The following is an 18,480-nucleotide window of genomic DNA, read 5'->3' as shown; positions in this document are numbered from 1 at the left end:
AGCTTCTGAGAAAACAATTTTGTTTAATCGCAATTTACAATGGCTTTTTTTGCCAAAATAATTAGCTCTCTAATTTTTCACATATGTTAATTTGCGCATGGATGGTATCATGGGAACATATTGATCACTCATGCATCTGATGCAACATGTAAGGTTTCAAACCACTACGTGTATTACAATATTAATTTCACGCACTGCAAGTTGCCGGATGAAATTAAACGAAGATGAGCCGAAAAGACGTTTTATCCCCCACGTTAATAACGTGGGCAGTTAATGAGTTAACATTCAAATAGTTGCCACACGTGATTATTTGATCTTTGCATGTACATAAAACCGGGCAAGTTCTGTAATTACTGGCATTGGAGCAATGTGGACGCCGATTGCAATCATCGATACATGCCTACTTATTGATCTGTGAATTATTCCTAGGCGCTTAGAACTTGGCAAGAATCGTCTACAAATCCCTGCATCTATTTCTTATTACTTTCCTTTTACATCGTTGCGGTCTTTTATTAGAAAGTCAACAAAATACGTTGTAACTTTGTAGGCTTCCTTGCCAGCGTCTAGACCTATATAGGCTTACTGAGAAACTACTACTCGGAACTTTCCTGTTCCTTGCTGGTGGCGAGCTATGTCTCCTAGAATGAAGTTGGACTCTTTCATATTGTTGTTGTTAACGACTTCTTCTCTCAAATCATGCATTGCAGAAGATGGCTGGCACAAGGTAAGTTGAGCTCAACGTCATATTTATTTTGAAACACAAAACAAAATTAATGAAAACAAAATAAAAAAGGCATGGGAATTCTTAGCCTTTTCACCCATGCAGCCTTGAAATGAATTGTGATATTTTTTGATAGAGTGAAACATTAAAGTTCAAATTTCTACGTTTTGAATTCTTTTTAACGTTGTTTTAATAGGCTATCAGTAACGTCTAGAATGTATGTTTTATTTACGTCACATACATGGATTGTGAAAAAGTATCGACAAAATACCGAAAAAATGAAGTTTGCTGACAGAATCAGGAAATTGAAATTATAGAGTGCCAGCAATGTTGAGCATTTATTGGTACGCAGCTATGGCGCCGGCTATCTTTGAACTTCAACGAAAACATCTCTTTTATTAAAATTTGTCGACGAAATACTCTCAAAACATGTAGACATTTTCGAACCTGTCGTCCGTAAAAATTGCATTGTCCTCAAAATGGATATGATTTCTTCATGATAGCTGACATTAAAAACTGATCAAGCTACTTTAATACTGATGCAAATTTCCATCCTCCCCTTAATTTGATACACCAGCTTTAACAATGTTGATAGTCAGACGAGCATCAAATGGGCAGTCATAGTCAGTTATAGTGCAACAACTTGCGAATGTACTCTAAACATGTGAACATCCTCTATGACAAGCACAAAATCAAATTTCTTCCCTGCACAATTCACATGAATATTTATTAACAATACGACCTGAGTTAAGGAAGCTTCAAAACTAAACTTATCTTTCTCACACAGTCCGAATATGCACGATATGGTCAGAAATAGTGCACGGTATCGTCAGAAATATTTCATGGTATCGTCAGAAATATTGCACGGTATGGTCAGAAATATTGCATGGTATCGTCAGAAATATTGCATGGTATCGTCAGAAATTGTGTTCAGTGTGAAATAAAGAGCGAAAGTAGAATCAAAGCGTTTAATTTTATTCGTTTAATTCAATTTAATTGAAAACTAAACGAAAAAATCGTCATGGTGCCCTTGAGTTGTAGTGTCTGCACATTGTCAAAACAAAAACAATGTTTGCTGGCCTATCACGTAATTGAATTTGTTAAGTCCCCGATATAGTCTGTGAGCGATCTGAACGATTTTGATGGTAATTCACAGGTTCATTCGATGGATGATTCGAGGTATGTGAGAACTAGCAGACCTGTCTTTCTTGGCCTTCCCGTGATTAAACGCCGCGATGTAAATCCAGTCCTTTACGGACGACCAGAAGGTGAAACACAACTTTGGGAACTTCCATTTTTCGGTGGCGATGAAGACAATCAGCAGAGTAGATGTTTCTGCAAACAACTAGACACCGCTAGGGACAGCTACGTATCCGAACAGGGAGAAAATGAAAGAGACGCTGGGACGAGAACTCAAGGTCAGCTTTACTACGCCAGCCATTCTAATCAAACAAGTCCGAGCCTAAAGTCGCAACCAATGAGGCGCATTTTCCTGGGTATGCCAATCTTTAGTCGTCGAAGGAGAGACGTTGTTGACCAAGAGGAACAAAATGAGCGTCGTGAAGCAAATGAAAATATTGTGCTCGTTGGAGAATCTGAGGCACAAGATTTTCAAGAAACGGAATCCAACGACCAATCATTACAAGCAGAGCGAAATGATAATGGTGAGTATGAAACAGGTCAGATGTTCAGAATACTCGACGAAACCACTGAAGATAATCAAGCACAAGTTGTGAACAGATCTCCGGATCCTGGCAAAGGGGTTTTTATCGGTTTACCGTCACTTACCGGCAGACGTGTCAGGGGAAATAATGGCAGGCGAGTCCAGGGAAATAGCGGCAGACGAGTCCATGGAAACAGTCAATCTTCAACCTCTGGAAAAGACGTTTTCATGGGTCTGCCAACATTTGGCACGAAAAAGTCAGACGGCAAAGCTCGTTCTCCAAGTCCCGGCAAAGGGGTTTTTATAGGTCTACCATCATATAGTGGCAAAAGGTCAGACGACGAAATTCGTTCCCCAAGTCCCGGCAAAGGGGTTTTCATGGGTCTACCTTCATTTAGCGGGAAAAAGTCAGACGACGAAATTCGTTCCCCAAGTCCCGGCAAAGGGGTTTTCATGGGTCTACCTTCATTTAGCGGGAAAAAGTCAGATGACGAAATTCGTTCCCCAAGTCCCGGCAAAGGGGTTTTCATGGGTCTACCGTCATTTAGCGGGAAAAAGTCAGACGACGAAATTCGTTCCCCAAGTCCCGGCAAAGGGGTTTTCATGGGTCTACCTTCATTTAGCGGGAAAAAGTCAGACGACGAAATTCGTTCCCCAAGTCCCGGTAAAGGGGTTTTCATGGGTCTACCTTCATTTAGCGGGAAAAAGTCAGACGACGAAATTCGTTCCCCAAGTCCCGGTAAAGGGGTTTTCATGGGTCTACCGTCATTTAGCGGGAAAAAGTCAGACGACGAAATTCGTTCCCCGAGTTCGGGCAAAGGGGTTTTCATGGGTCTACCTTCATTTGGCGGGAAAAAGTCAGACGACGAAATTCGTTCTCCAAGTCCGGGCAAAGGAGTTTTCATGGGTCTACCTTCATTTAGCGGGAAAAAGTCAGACAACGAAATTCGTTCTTCGAATCCTGGAAACGGAATCTTTATGGGCCTTCCAACTTATAGCGGTTAACGAATAGAGCCAGTTCGTTCACTCAGTCCTGGGCGAGATGTGCACATAGGTTTGCCAGTATTCAGTGGACAACAAGATCGCTAAAATGTTCGGACTAAGGCAACTAGTAAACATTAAAATTTTGACCATTTGGACCTTTCAAGGTCTGCAAGAGTGTTTAGCAACTTTAACATAAAGTTTTAAATCATTTTGTTTCTTAATGACATGTTTACATGATGTCAGATTTTTTACTTTTGACCAGCGATGACGACCTGTCTACCTTTATCTATTGTTGCTTTAAACATTTGTTATCATTATCATATTACATCGATTTCAATATTCTACGATAAGGTGAATACATGAACAGAAAACATATATTTTGTACGTTCTTCATGACAACATGAACGCTGTTTGACAGTGTGACTTTGAATCTTAGCTGCTACAAAAGACTGATTGAGGTGGGATATTCGTGTGATTTCCATACCGCATTATGTCAGTGTAATTATCATAACATATAAAAAGTTATCACACTCACCAGTCTTTATCGGTTTCAATAATTTTTTTGTATGTGTTTGACACAAAGCGAAAGATCTTTTGTGGGTAAATTTTCCTAGGCGTATTTGCTATTTGGATCCAGTTGTAAAGTAGCTGTGGGTCCATAGCTGTGGTGTTTTCAGACGGGATTTCTGCCTTTTACGGCTTTTACGACTCTGGACCCACAGTTAGTTCTGAAGTTGCTTTGTTTCTGTGAGGTGTCAAGTTGTATGGGTTGTAAAATTATTTTCTGAAATATGATGAAAGACAGAATTTGGCATGCATAACAACAATAAAGACACTAGGAAGTGTAGTGCTTTCAATGTTGACTGAAATGTTATAATTCTCATAAATTATACAGTCTTGTACGTTCTTTACAGAAAGAAAACAAGCCCAGTAACTCGCATCACTTCATTTACAATTTTCTAAAATCGAGCCGATATGATTGAATCTTTACAATCCTAAGAGTGTTAATATATTATTTGTGGATAGAATTGTCGATTGACAGTTTCACTGTGTTACTACTTATCATCACTTACTATCGTTCTATCTCTCTGTATGATTCTATACATCGATTCATCCAATAAAGGACACTGTCTTTCTTAGAGAATCGATCATTATTGACTACAACGACAACCTTGTGTCTTTCATCAATCAACAGTATAATCAGCTGACAAAATTTTAGAGTTATAAATTAATAAATTATGATGTTGAACGATAACCTTTCCTGCTTTGCATTACAAATTCTCTACTATCGACCTCGATATCTTCAATTTGAATCAACGTCTCGTTGCCAGGGATTATTCCATTTTACTTTTAATTGATGCATAATGTACGCAATCATATATTGATAAATAAACAATGGAATATGATGAGACCTGCAAACATTGTCTGATCGGCTTATGATGTCCAACGATACTTTATCAATATACACTGTGGTTGAGACAATATTCTGAATATTATCAAATTGATGGCACTAAATATCCAAGTAAATGATTGTTAGGGTAGATATTGTGGATATAGGTCAAAGTTAAGCACACAAATCACAAACTCTTTACACTTGTATTCATTTGAAAACACCTGATTTGTAATATCTAACTCTGACTATCTGTATTTGTGTCCCAATGACACAGTCATTCAATGAAATGAAGTCTGACAGCCTATCAAGTCGACGGAGCCCGGCACAGCAAATTGATCATAAGATTTTGAATTCGGATGCCTGTCTTTTTTCTCCGATAGCAAGATATATTCTGGCCGTCGGTGTAAGCGCATCGTCTTGGAAGCTTCTACGCAATTGCTAAGCCCAAACTTTTTGTTCTTCTTCTTTTTTTTTTTTTTTTTATCTTTTATTTAAAATTGTCAGGAAGTTTCACATCGGTCATGTTATACAACAACTCCTATACTTGCAAGAAATACAAATAAATTAAATAAAATCTATTATTTTTTCAAAAGCTTCTACGAATTCATCTCTTCGTGAAACTTTCTCCACTTTACATCTCATAACACACTCGTGTCGGAACAGTACATATAAGGGTACACTCTTGTCACCGAGCCAAAATTTATGAATTGACCATTTTCCAAGCAAAATCAACACTTTGATGACTTCGCCATCATCAAACTTTTTGCCAACAAATTTTTTTGTGTTACAATTAAAAATAATGTCAGTATTGGATAAAGTTACATTTCTATTCAAATAATTACAAATAGTCCCTGTAATTCTCCTCCAGAGATTTTTAGCAATCTGACAATCCAGGTATTTGTGTTCTAAAGATTCTGGTACCTGACAAAGGTGACAGTTCATGGAATCAATTTTCTTCCAATAAAACAAATATTTATTACATGGTAATAACCGGTGCAGCAATTTCCACTGAAATTCTCTCAATTTTGTTTCTTTTGTGCACGAGTAAATATTTTCCCAGATTGCCTGATTGTAGACTTTGGTTTTTAAATGGTTTGCACCAAGTGAAGTATACCATTTATCAAGCTTATTAGCGTTATCAGCATCTAAACGTTGATTTTGTATTAAGAGGGTACAGTAAATGATCTTACAAGTAAGTTTTTCCAGTGGAATAAATTGCCCTTCTGTCCAAAGCCCGTATTGTGAATTATCGCCAATCGGCGACTTGTAAAAAACTTTTTGTTCTTCTTTAATCATTTCCGTAAACTCATCGGCTACATAATACTAGCTCTGCGTGGCAGTGCAGTTTGTTACCGGCTATAGGCCTCTCACGACAGCCCTGCCACATACATAGTAACCCCAGTTTCAAATACAGGCACCGCTGTAGTTGACAGCGCTTTTAGTCTAGTAAAGCGCTGTCAACTACGGCGGTGCCTTAGGTTTCAAACTTTAAATGATGACAAGCTATCAGATATACCCATCCGAGTCGCGCTGCTCATCAGCGTCCATGCTAACAACAGTTTAACATCAGATCTGTAGTTATTATTATTAGGGGTGGCCCAGAGGAAATTGACGGTGGTCCATCATGTAAAATGTGACACCCCCCCCCCGATGTTCCTCTCTAAATTGTGACCCTCCCCCTCCCAAACTTAAAAGTTTGAAATGTGTGTATAACTTTAATAGAACTGCTGACTTTGTTATATAACAACAAGTAAAGGTAACTTTTAGTCATGCTTTTAGTTTTCTTGTTTTGTGTATCAAATATTCTTCCTGTCTAATTCCCTATAGCATGTTAGTATACCAAGTATTGTGCTTGTCAACAAAGGCCATATATAAGGGACTGTGCAGAAATTACGGGGGGGGGGGTATAGCCGTGTTTATTTTGGGATGGATCGCAATTTTTCGTGCATTCACATTTGAAGGGTCATGAAATTTCACGCCTGCCTTTTGGGGAGGGTCACTATTTTCTGGGCAACTTTTAGAAACCAAGATATAGTGCTTCGTCCATACATATCAAATCATAATACATGTGAGTCTTTTGGGCAAACTATTAACAATTTTCCCCACAAAACTTGGCTATATCTGTACTTTAATATAATTTATGTAGGCTAAACGTACTTTTTTCAAGTTTTTATTGAGATCATCAAAGTAGTTTACAATCTCAATTGTGGCAGAGTACATTTATTACAATTACAAAAACTACAATTTAATGATATCACATAAATGTCTGTCAAGAAGTTTCAGAGACTACATGCACATGAAAAAAATAATCGAATAAATAAGATTTTCCAACTATATGTAATAAATTCACTGTATTGTGGTTCTAGGAATAAGAGTTTAGAATACCACCCCATTTCTTATTATTTACTAAAAGTCAATTTCTTTTTGACCGCTATCCATATGTAAATGTACTTTGCTTGAAGTGGGAGGTAAAAATTGCACCTGAGTATAAGAAATTTTATTTTTGGATTTCATCAAATGTTGATTCACTATACATGGTAGTCTATGAGAAAACTATGAACATTCTCCCCAATATAAAATTAGCAATGTCTGTGGATTTATACACGTTGGCAAATTGACATTGATGTACTTTACTTGGTTAGAATAGGGTGGTTACAAGTGCATATGTGTACAAGAAATTTTATTTTGAAATTTCACCAAAAGTGTAGATATACTATACATGGGACTCTATGTACTTGTATATCACCGAAAATGCTGATTCACTTTACATGGCAGTATTGTTGTGAAGTTTCTTTACACAACTCGTTCAGACTATGCATCTATCATAAACTTAGCACGGTAAAATGTGACTCTCCCCCAAGGTTAAGTTTGTAAAATGTGAAACACCCCCCCCCCCCAATTTTTCCAGCCCACCCCGTCATAATAACTGAAGGCGCCATATTATGTTGGAACTTCAACAGATCTTGTATAGTGTATCTGCTGTCTTATTAGGGACGTTAATGAAGCGTACAGTTATCTGTAACCACACAGGTGCACAATATAAAAGTATAGCATCACGACGCCTGAATAAGTAATCATATACTGGCCTTAATTTTGCGAAATTCATTGACATCATGAAGTCGATTGAAGACATCTAGAAAGTATTGCATCATTCGCTGGATAGTATGAATGTGGCAACGATATGTAAGCTTACATTTCACTAGGATATTACACCCTATCATTGAACTTCTACTTGACATTCGATCAAACAAAGATCACTTCTCACATCAAGTAAGTATGTAATTTATGAAAGGAAAACGAGATAGATAACACAATAATTATATACGATATCACAATTAAAGTTTAACTTAGCCTAACAAAAACATAGAAAAAAATGAGTTCACAGACCTGGTAATAGTGTTCTCTTGGCTTGAACCGCGTTGATTAAGAACATCGCGATCCTCTCTCTCTCTCTCTCTCTCTCTCTCTCTCTCTCTCTCTCTCTCTCACGAGCCGAACACACCGGAGATTGCCACGAATTACTTAAGCCGATATCTCTTGCCGTTTCCAGATATGATGTCACAGTACATGTCTGGGCAGTAAACAATTCAATTCAAACTTGTGGTGCCGACAAATGCAAATTTATTCTAAAGATGGATATATTCGTGTACTTACAATCGGCAAAACGTAACTGAGAACTGCCGCAGAAGACAAATGACGTGGCAACGTGCAGGCTTTCATAAGACAAAATAAAGAATTCATTATCACACCTGGTGACGCAAAAAGATTTCAAAACTATGTCCATCTGCCGGGTCATGCAAAGGACACATTCACAGCGTCAGTTGCTGTGGATACATAACTGCGGAAATGTTTTCTGACGAGTTTTCTGTCTAAACGTGATGATTTTGACTTCGACGACATTTCACCCCATCGCCACAATTGGGGTGTGAATAAAAGGAAACCCATCAGAAAATCTCAATCCGCGCTATCACATGCCGCTATGGACCCATAGCTACATCGTCAGCAAACAAAAAATACACACACTGCCACAACAAAGTCAAACTATTTCATATTATCCTTTGTTTCACAGAACAATAATTACACCAGTAAAGAGAGGTGATTAATCGCACTTTTTTCTCTGAAGTCATGCCACTTTTGAAGCCTGAATACACGTTTTCTGCCTTTACAAGTCTATAGAGGCTAGTCTGGCATTAAAAACAAACTAGACATCAAGTACTCACTTCATCAGAATCCATCGACAAATGGGAACAAGGTTGCTTAAGGTAGAACGCACCTCGGGGACAGAAAGTCGGGCCTTCACATTTTTAATATCAATTTTCTTCTGACCTACCACTTGTTGGGGCTCATTTTGAAGCTCTCGGTGAAAGAAAAGTTTTCACCGGCTTAGTTTTTCGAAAAACGAAAATTTTATTTTTTTCCATATAGAGTTAACACAGGGATGGCGGCCATTTTGGATTTCAAATATCGAGAAATCGCAAGTTATTTGTCTCTCTAGTACCTAAGTTTGCACGGTGACCCCTGATTTTTATTCTTGCTTTGGTAAGAGAATGGTTGGATGTTTCACTGAGGAAAGTTTGAGAAAAAGTTTAAGTCTTTCACTTTCGAGGTGCATATTACCTTAAGGTAGTATGCGCCTTGAAAGTGAATGACTTAAACTTTTGTTCAAACTTTCCTGAATGAAACTTTCAACAATTCTTTTACCAATTCAACAATAAAAATCGGGGATCACCGAGCAAAGTTTGGAACTAGCGAAACAAATTACCCAACATAATTTTTTGCGATATTTGAAATTCAAAATGGCCACCATTCCTGGCTTAACTCTATGGGATTTTCGAAAAACTAAGACGGTGAAAGATTTTTTCTCCAACAGCTTTAAAATGAGCCAACACAAGTGGTTGATCAGAAATAATAATTCAATTGTAGTAATCTGAGAGTCCGACTACGTGTCCGCGAGGCGCGTTCTGCCTTAAATTATGGTAATCACATATGATGGGCTCAGGAAAGAGTAAGAAGAAGACGGAGAAATATTTTGAATCATTTGAAAATTATACAAAGAATATGCCTGGTGAAGATGACCAAACCCCACTCAAACCTTTCTGTTGATGTTATTATCATCTACGTAGCGGTAGTAGCTAGTGTTGATAATGAAATAGAATTTTATTCAAGACTTTAGTATATACAGACGTTGATGCCAAGCCAAAATAATGTTGGTCATTGAAACAAACACTGTATTTGTAAACAACTAAACGAAGAAAACTGCTCCTCATTAACATTTCTTACAGCCATAGCACAGATGGTTGTCTGACAGATATTTCTTACAGCCATAGCACAGATGGTTGTCTGACAGATATTTCTTACAGCTATAGCACAGATGGTTGTCTGACAGATATTTCTTACCATCTCCTAAGGGGATTGTCAAATATTTTTACTTTGACTGAAGTTCAAGTAGAATTTGCCAGCCATAATAACTGAACTCCTGCAAGGCGTGTTGTTTTTTGGTATGAGACATAAACTCTTCCACGTTAAGAACATCCAACAGAGAGGGTTGTACTTTGTGTAGTAGACTTACAGATTACTTATTATTTGGTATATTACTTCTTGATTCACAAATCGTCCTCAACGCATGGCTGTACTTCCACTTCCTGTTTTCTAAAATCACACTAAAGGTTCACATGATTATAATATCGCTGGGCTCGAAACAATTTAATTTGCCCTCGCAACGATTTTGACCTCACCACAGATGGTGTATGTCCCACATCAACTTCTTTAAACCAAATAATCATAACTAGAGTTGGATGGTAAATGACGTGTGTTTTCTCGGAGGTAGTGACTATACTTCAGTGGTACCGTTCATTGAGCACGAGATAAACCTTCTGCTTCTCTGATGTAGAACCAAGTACAAGTAAAATAAACAATACCCTGGGTGTACTTTTTGTATTTTTTTCTGGTCTTTGTTAGCCCGAGAAGAGTTCTGTTGTCGGATGCTGTGACTTTCTGGATGTAGAGACTAAAGGAATTGTCCAATAGAGTAACCACACTTTACTAGTAACTGAGTCCACCCGATAAAAAAACTTTGATCATTGTGATCAAAAGTTTCGGACTGAAACTCAAATATTGATCTTCATGTATGTAGATTTGATGTTTACAGAACATATTATCATATACCTACATTCACGAGCCAACCATCTTAGCTGTTATAGGACTGCCCATGTGTCCAAGAAAGCCAATCAAAGACTTTTCTCCTAGTTACAAAATATCAGAATTAAGAGAGAGGTTCTTTAGATTGGTATGTGCATCATGGACATACCTGGACCATTACATTGAGGGATGATGTGTATATGGACATACCTGAAACATCACACTGAGGGGGTAATAACCAGGTAAACCTATTGCTGCTAAATTAATTTATAAATAAAATACCACATCCATGGTATGGTATTCAATAAGACACCTGGTTGGGGAAGGAATGGACCCAATGGTATGTATACAACCAGGGCACCTGGTGGGGGAGGGGGTGACATCCATGGTATGTATTCAATCAGAAAAACTGGAGGGGAGGGGGCAATATCCATGGTATGTAGTCAATCAGGACAACTGGTGGGAGAGAAGGTGACCCCCGTGATATGTATTCGATCAGGACATCTGGAAGGGGAGCGGGCAATATCCATGGAGTGGTATTCAATCAGGACAACAGGTGGGGGAGGGGGTAACATCCATGGTATGTATTAAATCAGGACACATGGTTGGGGAGGGGGCAATACATATTTCCCTATCTATGGGTGTTCCTATACATATGCTTAGACAAAGATGAATAACAGGGACATTTTATTTCAAACAAAATCAATCAAAAGTCAGAAATTAATTCATCAAACTTGTATTCTGCATATGTAGCTGTGTGTACAATTTTATCTTAAGATGGCATTAAAATGTCAACTTTTAGTTGCCATAGCAATGAAGAGATAATGACTTTTGGAACAGACATTCACTTAAATTCATCAAAAGTATGCTTGCATAGTATTATTAGAGAAAATCACTATGTCTTTGTTTTGCACACATGTTAAGGCTGATGTGAAAATGTTAGTTTTTGCCAAAATTAGCATGATCATCCAGAATGTAAAATAACAAATAGATCATCTGAACAAGGATGTGTATTTTATGCAAGAAACAATACAATATCTTGTTATTAGTTTAATGGAAGACTGACTATGAGAAAGGTAAAACCTTGATCTGCAAACAAATCACTGAAATCACACCATTTGAATTTAATCCCCTGATTACCTTGAATGCCAGCAAGTTATAGTGCCATATTGAATTACTGTACAACCTGCCTGCCAGAAAATTCACACATGTATGTTTTCACATTACTTTTGGTATCTGAGGTAATGCTGACAATGGTTGTCATGGGCTTAAAGGGACAAAGTCGGCCATTTTTCATGAATTTTGTTTGATGTGAGATACTACTTAAATTGTTTGACATGTTGAAAGATACTGAATGAATGGGTGACCATGCACATATTCGACCGCAGTTTTATACACAGTAAACGAAACCATCGCAAAAACGAATTAATGGTCCATTAATTCATTTTCGCGATGGTTTCATTGATCTTGTTTAAAACCGGGGTCGAATATATGCATGGTCACTCATTCATTCAGTGTCTTTCGACATGTCAAACTTAATCACATCAAACAAAATTCATGAAAAATGGCCGACTTTGATCCTTAAGTCTCCATGAGAGGAATATTAAATATGATTTGATTTACTGTATAGACTTGCAAAATGCAATGATTCCATGATTTTATTGAAATTTGTGTGTCATTATTCAGATTGAAAACTGTACTACTATTTCAGAACAGAGACTCAAACTCAGGTAATTTCTGGAAACGTTGATATTCAAGCTATCAACTGTCTCCAGAAAATTCATGTGAAAAAATTCATTAAAAAGTGGCACAGCATTATCCCCTTATGTCGTAAATCATTAACTGATCTATTTGTGTCAATGACCTGAAAGTTTGTTAAAACATTACTTGCAATGAATCTCACTGAATACAGGGTATATAAGCACAAAATGTGAAGGCATAGGACCCTCTCTTACTTTATGACCCTGTCATGTCAAAGCCAATGTCAAGATTACTGTGTTATGCTGCTTGTTTCAGAATCCGTTTGCTAATAAATTGAAAGAAATAAATATTCCCCCATGGGATAATGAGGCATTGTAATACAGTATAGCATGATGCAGCATATCTAGTATTGGTCCTTGGGGATAAAGTTATATTGTGGAACTGCATAGCATGCATGATGCAATGTATCTAACATATCTCTATTGGCATAATGTGACAATGTAATACAGCATGGCCACACTATATCATAATGCAATATATCCCCTTGGGGTAATGAGACATTGTCCACAGTGCAATGCAATACATGTATCCCTATTAAGGGATGATGTTACATTGTAGAACTACCCCACTCCTCTAGAATCTGGCATCAGACTATTTTTACACAGAACATTTGATGAAGATAGAGTGTGTATTTGTCAAATGAATAACTCTGATAGATAGCCATTGTAGTAGAATTACTGCCTGTGTTGATTGTTATTGGTCTGCAAGACACTTTGAAGCTACTACCGCCGGTACAGACTTGTTAACCTGCGTATCACTTTGAATCTACTACCGCCGGTACAGACTTGTTAACCTGCTTATCACTTTCAGTTTTATTAGTACTACAATGGGTAGATGGTAATCTGGACTTCTAAAGCACTTTGATAGTAGATCAGGTAAGCAACTGATGAAAATAAGCAATAAACTTGAAACAGAAATGATAAGAAAAGACATACAAATTATACAGTATAACATTATCATTACCACACTTGTTTCAAACTTGATCCATGCTGTCTGAATTTCTTTGTACATTCTGTAAAATTACATTTAATCATTGTTTATCTGAAATCACAAACCATGTATAAATTTGCAAAACCATGATACTTCCACTTGAGAGAATATGTGAGTTGTATTGTAATCACACAATTAATTACACATGCTGTGTAATGGTTCTGTTGCATAGTCAATAAATTTAGCAAAACATATTATTGTAAAAGCTCTGTAAATTGCACCACTTTGTAAGTCATCATATAAGTACAGCATATTAAACACAGTAGTAAATGCTGCTCCTTCTGATATCATCATATGAATTCTTCTTAAAATTCAACTTATTGTCTTTCCCTTAGCTTCCATTCTGCTCATCTTTGTTTCTTTGGTGACAAACTATCTGTCAACTGTCGTTTCTTCAGCTGCGCTGCATCATTTCTTCAGCCCAGTTGAATTATTTTTTCCAAAGTTTTCGTTTTAACAATCATTATCATATCTGAGAGTCACATCCTGAAATTAAATACAGATTGTAAGAAAACCACCCTCCTACAAGACCTGATAACTTTGTTGAAAGTATTTGTTTCAATGATAAAAATTCAAAGAAGAGCAGAGAATGGTAACCATGGATACTTCCTAAGAATCTCAGACAACAAACTGACAAAATGGTAAAAGAGAAGATAATTAGTCATCTTGCTTTATATTTCAAATTTCACTACTGATTCAGACACTCATGTTTAATGATAAAGATCTTCAACATGACTAATAAAATACAAGTTAGTTTATAAGCCCAGTAACTAATGAACTACAATCTGTAAGACACAAGATTAAATACTGTTCTCAATTTTCAATTTCTCACATATCTGCACAATAATAAATGTATCTGGATCAACAACAGCTACTTTTGTAGTAGAATATCATGAATATCTACAAGTCTGCAAAATATGTAAATGTATAAGCATTCTGTGCAAAACTAAACTTTCTGTTACCTGACTAATTTATGGCCAGGTTTTCTGATAAATCACTTTCTTCTTTCTTGGCTTCTATTTTGGTAGTTGCTTCCTGTATTTCCTTGCTAATTAGTGGATCCTGTACAGTGACTGGTGGTTCCGATGTGACTGGTGGTTCTGATGTGACTGGTGGTTCTGATGTGACCAGTGGTTCCGATGTGATCGGTGGTTCCAATGTGACTGGTGGTTCCGATGTGATCGGTGGTTCCGATGTGACTGGTGGTTCTGATGTGACCAGTGGTTCCAATGTGATCGGTGGTTCCAATGTGACTGGTGGTTCTGATTTGATTGGTGGTACTTCCAATTTGATTGACGACTCCTGTGGTATGACTGGTTGTTCCTGAGATGTAATAGGTGATTCCTGTGATGTAACTGGTGGTTCCTGTAATTTATTTGGTGGTTGTTCTGATGTTAATGGTGGCTGTTCTGTCTCCGTTTCTCTATAGTTAATTTCTTCATGAGTTACACCCTCAGTGTTATTTCTGTTCTGTTCACTGTCCACCACACTCATGACACTATCACTCACTTCAGCAGTATTTTCAATTGTCTTTTCATTATTTGAATCATCCGAGTTTTTTAAGAAATCAGAGTTGTTTGTATCCCAAACAATTTGGATATTTTCTTCTAGTTCTTCACTCATGGTTAACTGGTTATTAGCAGCCTGGTTTCTCTTGCCAGGTTTCTGTTCTGTAAATCTGGATTCCTGATATGTTACTTTCTGAACAGCTGGAATGATAGCTTGTCCCCTTAGCTTAAAATCTGACTGAATTGGAGTCAGTTTACCACCTTCTGTTTCTGTCTGTGGTGTTTCTTCCTGGCGAGGAGTTTCTTCCAAGCTGAAAGGATCTGGTGAACTTCGACCTGAATCAAATTGACTATTGATAGATATTTCTCTACCAGATGATATGCTTGCTGCAGCAGATTGACACTCTTTAGGTGACTGTGGGGGCGCTTCTGGAACAAGGCTACACAAATAAAAAAAAATTTAACATTTTATAGTCATCAAACCCATGATGTTTCTGATGTACTCAACCAAGTTCAACTTTTAGGGAGTAGTACACTGTCAATATTTCACAAACAAAATTTTCTTCAATGTCTACCCTTTTTTACAAAAGACTATATTTACTGTAAATTTGATTTGCAGAATACACTGCATCCACTGATGAAAACAGCAAATATGAAAGGTACGACTTCTCTGATGTACATAAAAACTGTTACTGTCGCAAAAAGATGACTGAGATCCAGAACCGTAAAACCACAAACCTTTAACTTGTAATGAGTTACAAAATAAAATAAAGTGTAAAATGAAATTTCACACTTCCTTCACATAATTTTGTTTGTTTCTCTGAAAAATCAGAAGGATAATATACTGAAACAAGCATTTACAATAAAACCAATGAAACCCTTAGCAAAATCATTTTTGGAAAACTTGTTGGCAAAGCTGGAAATTTTGATCTTGTACAATACAGTATTGGTTATTTTGTGAAATTCTGTCAATCCTTAATTAACATACATACAATGCTATCATATGTTTCAAAAAAGTGGATCTTTTAACTTACCCAGTATCACTTTGTCCTTTCACTGTAACAGATATAAGAAATCCAATTAACAATTGACCTTTCAGTGTAACATGCCATCGGCAAGAAAAATGAGCAACTGATCACCAGTAGATTTGTAAAATTATTGGTTTCATTGTATACAGTACATTGAGCACTGACAGTATGAATAAAACACTCAATATTGAGAAAATTCCCCACATTATGTTTGATTTACAGAAACGAAATCAAGAAACCTACATGCCAATATAGGTCTACTGTTTTTTCTAAATAAGTTACATATGCAATGATTTGCTGGTTTATTGAACAATCAACATCTGGCATGCCTGGAAGCTACAATTGAATATGAACGGCACAAGAGAAAAGGATGCTTTGTCCAAAAATGAAAAAATACCACCAATGATACGGTGTTGTTCACATTTGATCGGAATTGGTACATACTAGTATTGGTACCAAGATCAACGATGAATGTTGTTTCTATCTGTTCAGTGCAGCAAATTCTACGTTGATATTATGACAATGATTTCTACACAGTACAACCAGAAAATCAAGAATGACAACAGCAAATAGGGTCTGCAGCTTAGGTACTGCGGGTCAACTTTAGAAACATGCATATCAACTTCTATGGCAATGGGACTAGCAGATCCTACATACATTAGCAAATGTCAATAAAAAAATTAGCCAGAGAAGGCTTGACAAGAAGAAAAGGTGGGAGAGTGGGGAAAAAATGATGTACAAAGGATCAGGTAAAAAAATTAATGCTACCTCATCATTCTTCTACACTCCCCCCCCCCTCCCCCCCCCACTCCCCCCCCCCTCGATATCAAATTTTCCATCCCTCGGTATTGACTGTGTTTATATAAAGAGCTACAATGGCTAGATGGCAGGTATGTAAAGTAGGTGAGTTATTTACAACCTTGGGGATTTTTTAAATGCTATCAGTGCTGTCATTCAAATGTAAACAGCACTTAAGTTAGTTACAGTTGGTGAAATGCCTTCCACTGTGGGGGTGATTATGACATCTGGAATTATCCTGGATCCAAATTTCTTATCAGTTCTTGTGTGTCTTACATGGAAAAGTTGCAAAAATTGGTCCGTAATGAAAAAATTAACCTTAGCTTTGTTTTCTGGATCAAATTTCACTACAAATTGATACCAAATATGACAAAATTATGTTCACAGCCTTAACCACTGTCTCACAACATATCCTGGGTTGGTATAGGTCATTTAAGGTTACAGACTGAGAAAATTACCCAAATTATACAAACTTGGGGGTTCCCAACACTTTGAGCAGAAGATTTATCTAACTAATAACATCCTTCTGGACTTTTATACCAAATTACAAAGCCATCAAACAAGTAGTTTTGAGAACAAATTTTTCTTGACCAAAAATGACAAAATTGTCTTAAAATACGTTTTCTTGACCGCAAACGACAAAATTGTCTTTAAAATACAAATTTGCATATTTCAGGACAATTTTCACATATCAAACTATTGTCATCCCCGGGCATCTGTACACAAATATAAAAGCTGTCTGTCCAGCAGTTATAAAGAAAAAATGTCCAGCAGTTATAAAGAAAAAATATTTTTACATTTTTTGACCAAAATGACACACATTGCCCCCAATTCTGTCATAATTCCAAAAAAATTAGAAGAGAAACACCATTGCAAATATCCAACCAAAATTTGAGAGCAATTGGGCCAGCGGTTTCAGAGAAGAATAATTTTTATTTAAAATGAGAAAAATAACCAAAAATTCAGCAAAAATACAAATTTCAAGATATCTTCATGATTTACATATAATTGTACAAGGTCACACACTTATTTTCAAAGCAATCAAAACTGGGGTTCTTGAGTTATTAATTTTTGACCATTTTCATATTTTTAAGCTCATTTGCATAATGTTGGCGATGCAAACTTCATTTGAACAAAATCCCATCTATAGCCCAGGATGCATCCACACACCAATACCAAGCTAAAAAGTGCAGCGGTTTGCGAGTTTTTGATATTGACTGACATACTATACGTACATACATACATACATACATACATACATACACACACACATACATACATACATACATACAGACGCCACTGACTTCAGCCTATACGATAACCTCACATTGGTATACCAAATGTGAGCAAAAAACTTGATGAAGAAGTTGTCATATACAATTTCAATACAAGCATTGTCAGAGTAGAAAATTTTATGTGGAAAATTGAATAAAAAATATTCCAAAATATTTGAAAATGCAAGTATATGCTAATTTAACAAGTGACCTAGCAGCTAT

The 18,480-nt window shown here is 36.8% G+C and overlaps 2 protein-coding genes across 4 annotated transcripts in view; one reads left to right on the top strand and one right to left on the bottom strand.

Annotated features, from left to right (window-relative positions):
• The first annotated feature begins 347 nt into the window (after positions 1-347).
• On the top strand, positions 348-5,101 carry LOC139130657 (uncharacterized). The gene is made up of 2 exons (XM_070696405.1): positions 348-724; positions 1,878-5,101. Exons 1-2 carry the CDS (start codon positions 632-634, stop codon positions 3,387-3,389), a joined length of 1,605 nt encoding a protein of 534 aa, XP_070552506.1. The 5' UTR covers positions 348-631; the 3' UTR covers positions 3,390-5,101.
• Positions 5,102-11,569: 6,468 nt separating this feature from the next.
• LOC139130656 (uncharacterized) overlaps positions 11,570-18,480 on the bottom strand; it is a 33,650-nt gene continuing 26,739 nt past the window's right edge. For all 3 annotated transcript variants that reach the window (XM_070696404.1, XM_070696401.1, XM_070696403.1), the window contains 4 exons: positions 16,193-16,214; positions 14,613-15,598; positions 13,454-14,136; positions 11,570-13,407 (listed from right to left, as the gene is read on the bottom strand). In XM_070696404.1, coding sequence (XP_070552505.1) covers positions 14,617-15,598; positions 16,193-16,214 — 1,004 coding nt within the window. In that variant the 3' untranslated portion in view covers positions 11,570-13,407; positions 13,454-14,136; positions 14,613-14,616. The remainder of the gene's footprint in view (positions 13,408-13,453; positions 14,137-14,612; positions 15,599-16,192; positions 16,215-18,480) is intronic.

Source organism: Ptychodera flava, chromosome 4, assembly GCF_041260155.1.
Source record: "Ptychodera flava strain L36383 chromosome 4, AS_Pfla_20210202, whole genome shotgun sequence".
NCBI lineage: Eukaryota > Metazoa > Hemichordata > Enteropneusta > Ptychoderidae > Ptychodera > Ptychodera flava.
This window is presented reverse-complemented; position numbering and strand designations above follow the sequence as displayed.

Bases quoted from the DNA above. Each gene is read 5' to 3' on its own strand.
- LOC139130657 (XM_070696405.1), top strand. From the start codon at position 632: ATGTCTCCTAGAATGAAGTTGGACTCTTTCATATTGTTGTTGTTAACG. The intron at 725-1,877 runs GTAAGTTGAGCT...GGTAATTCACAG, and splicing joins CAGAAGATGGCTGGCACAAG to GTTCATTCGATGGATGATTC.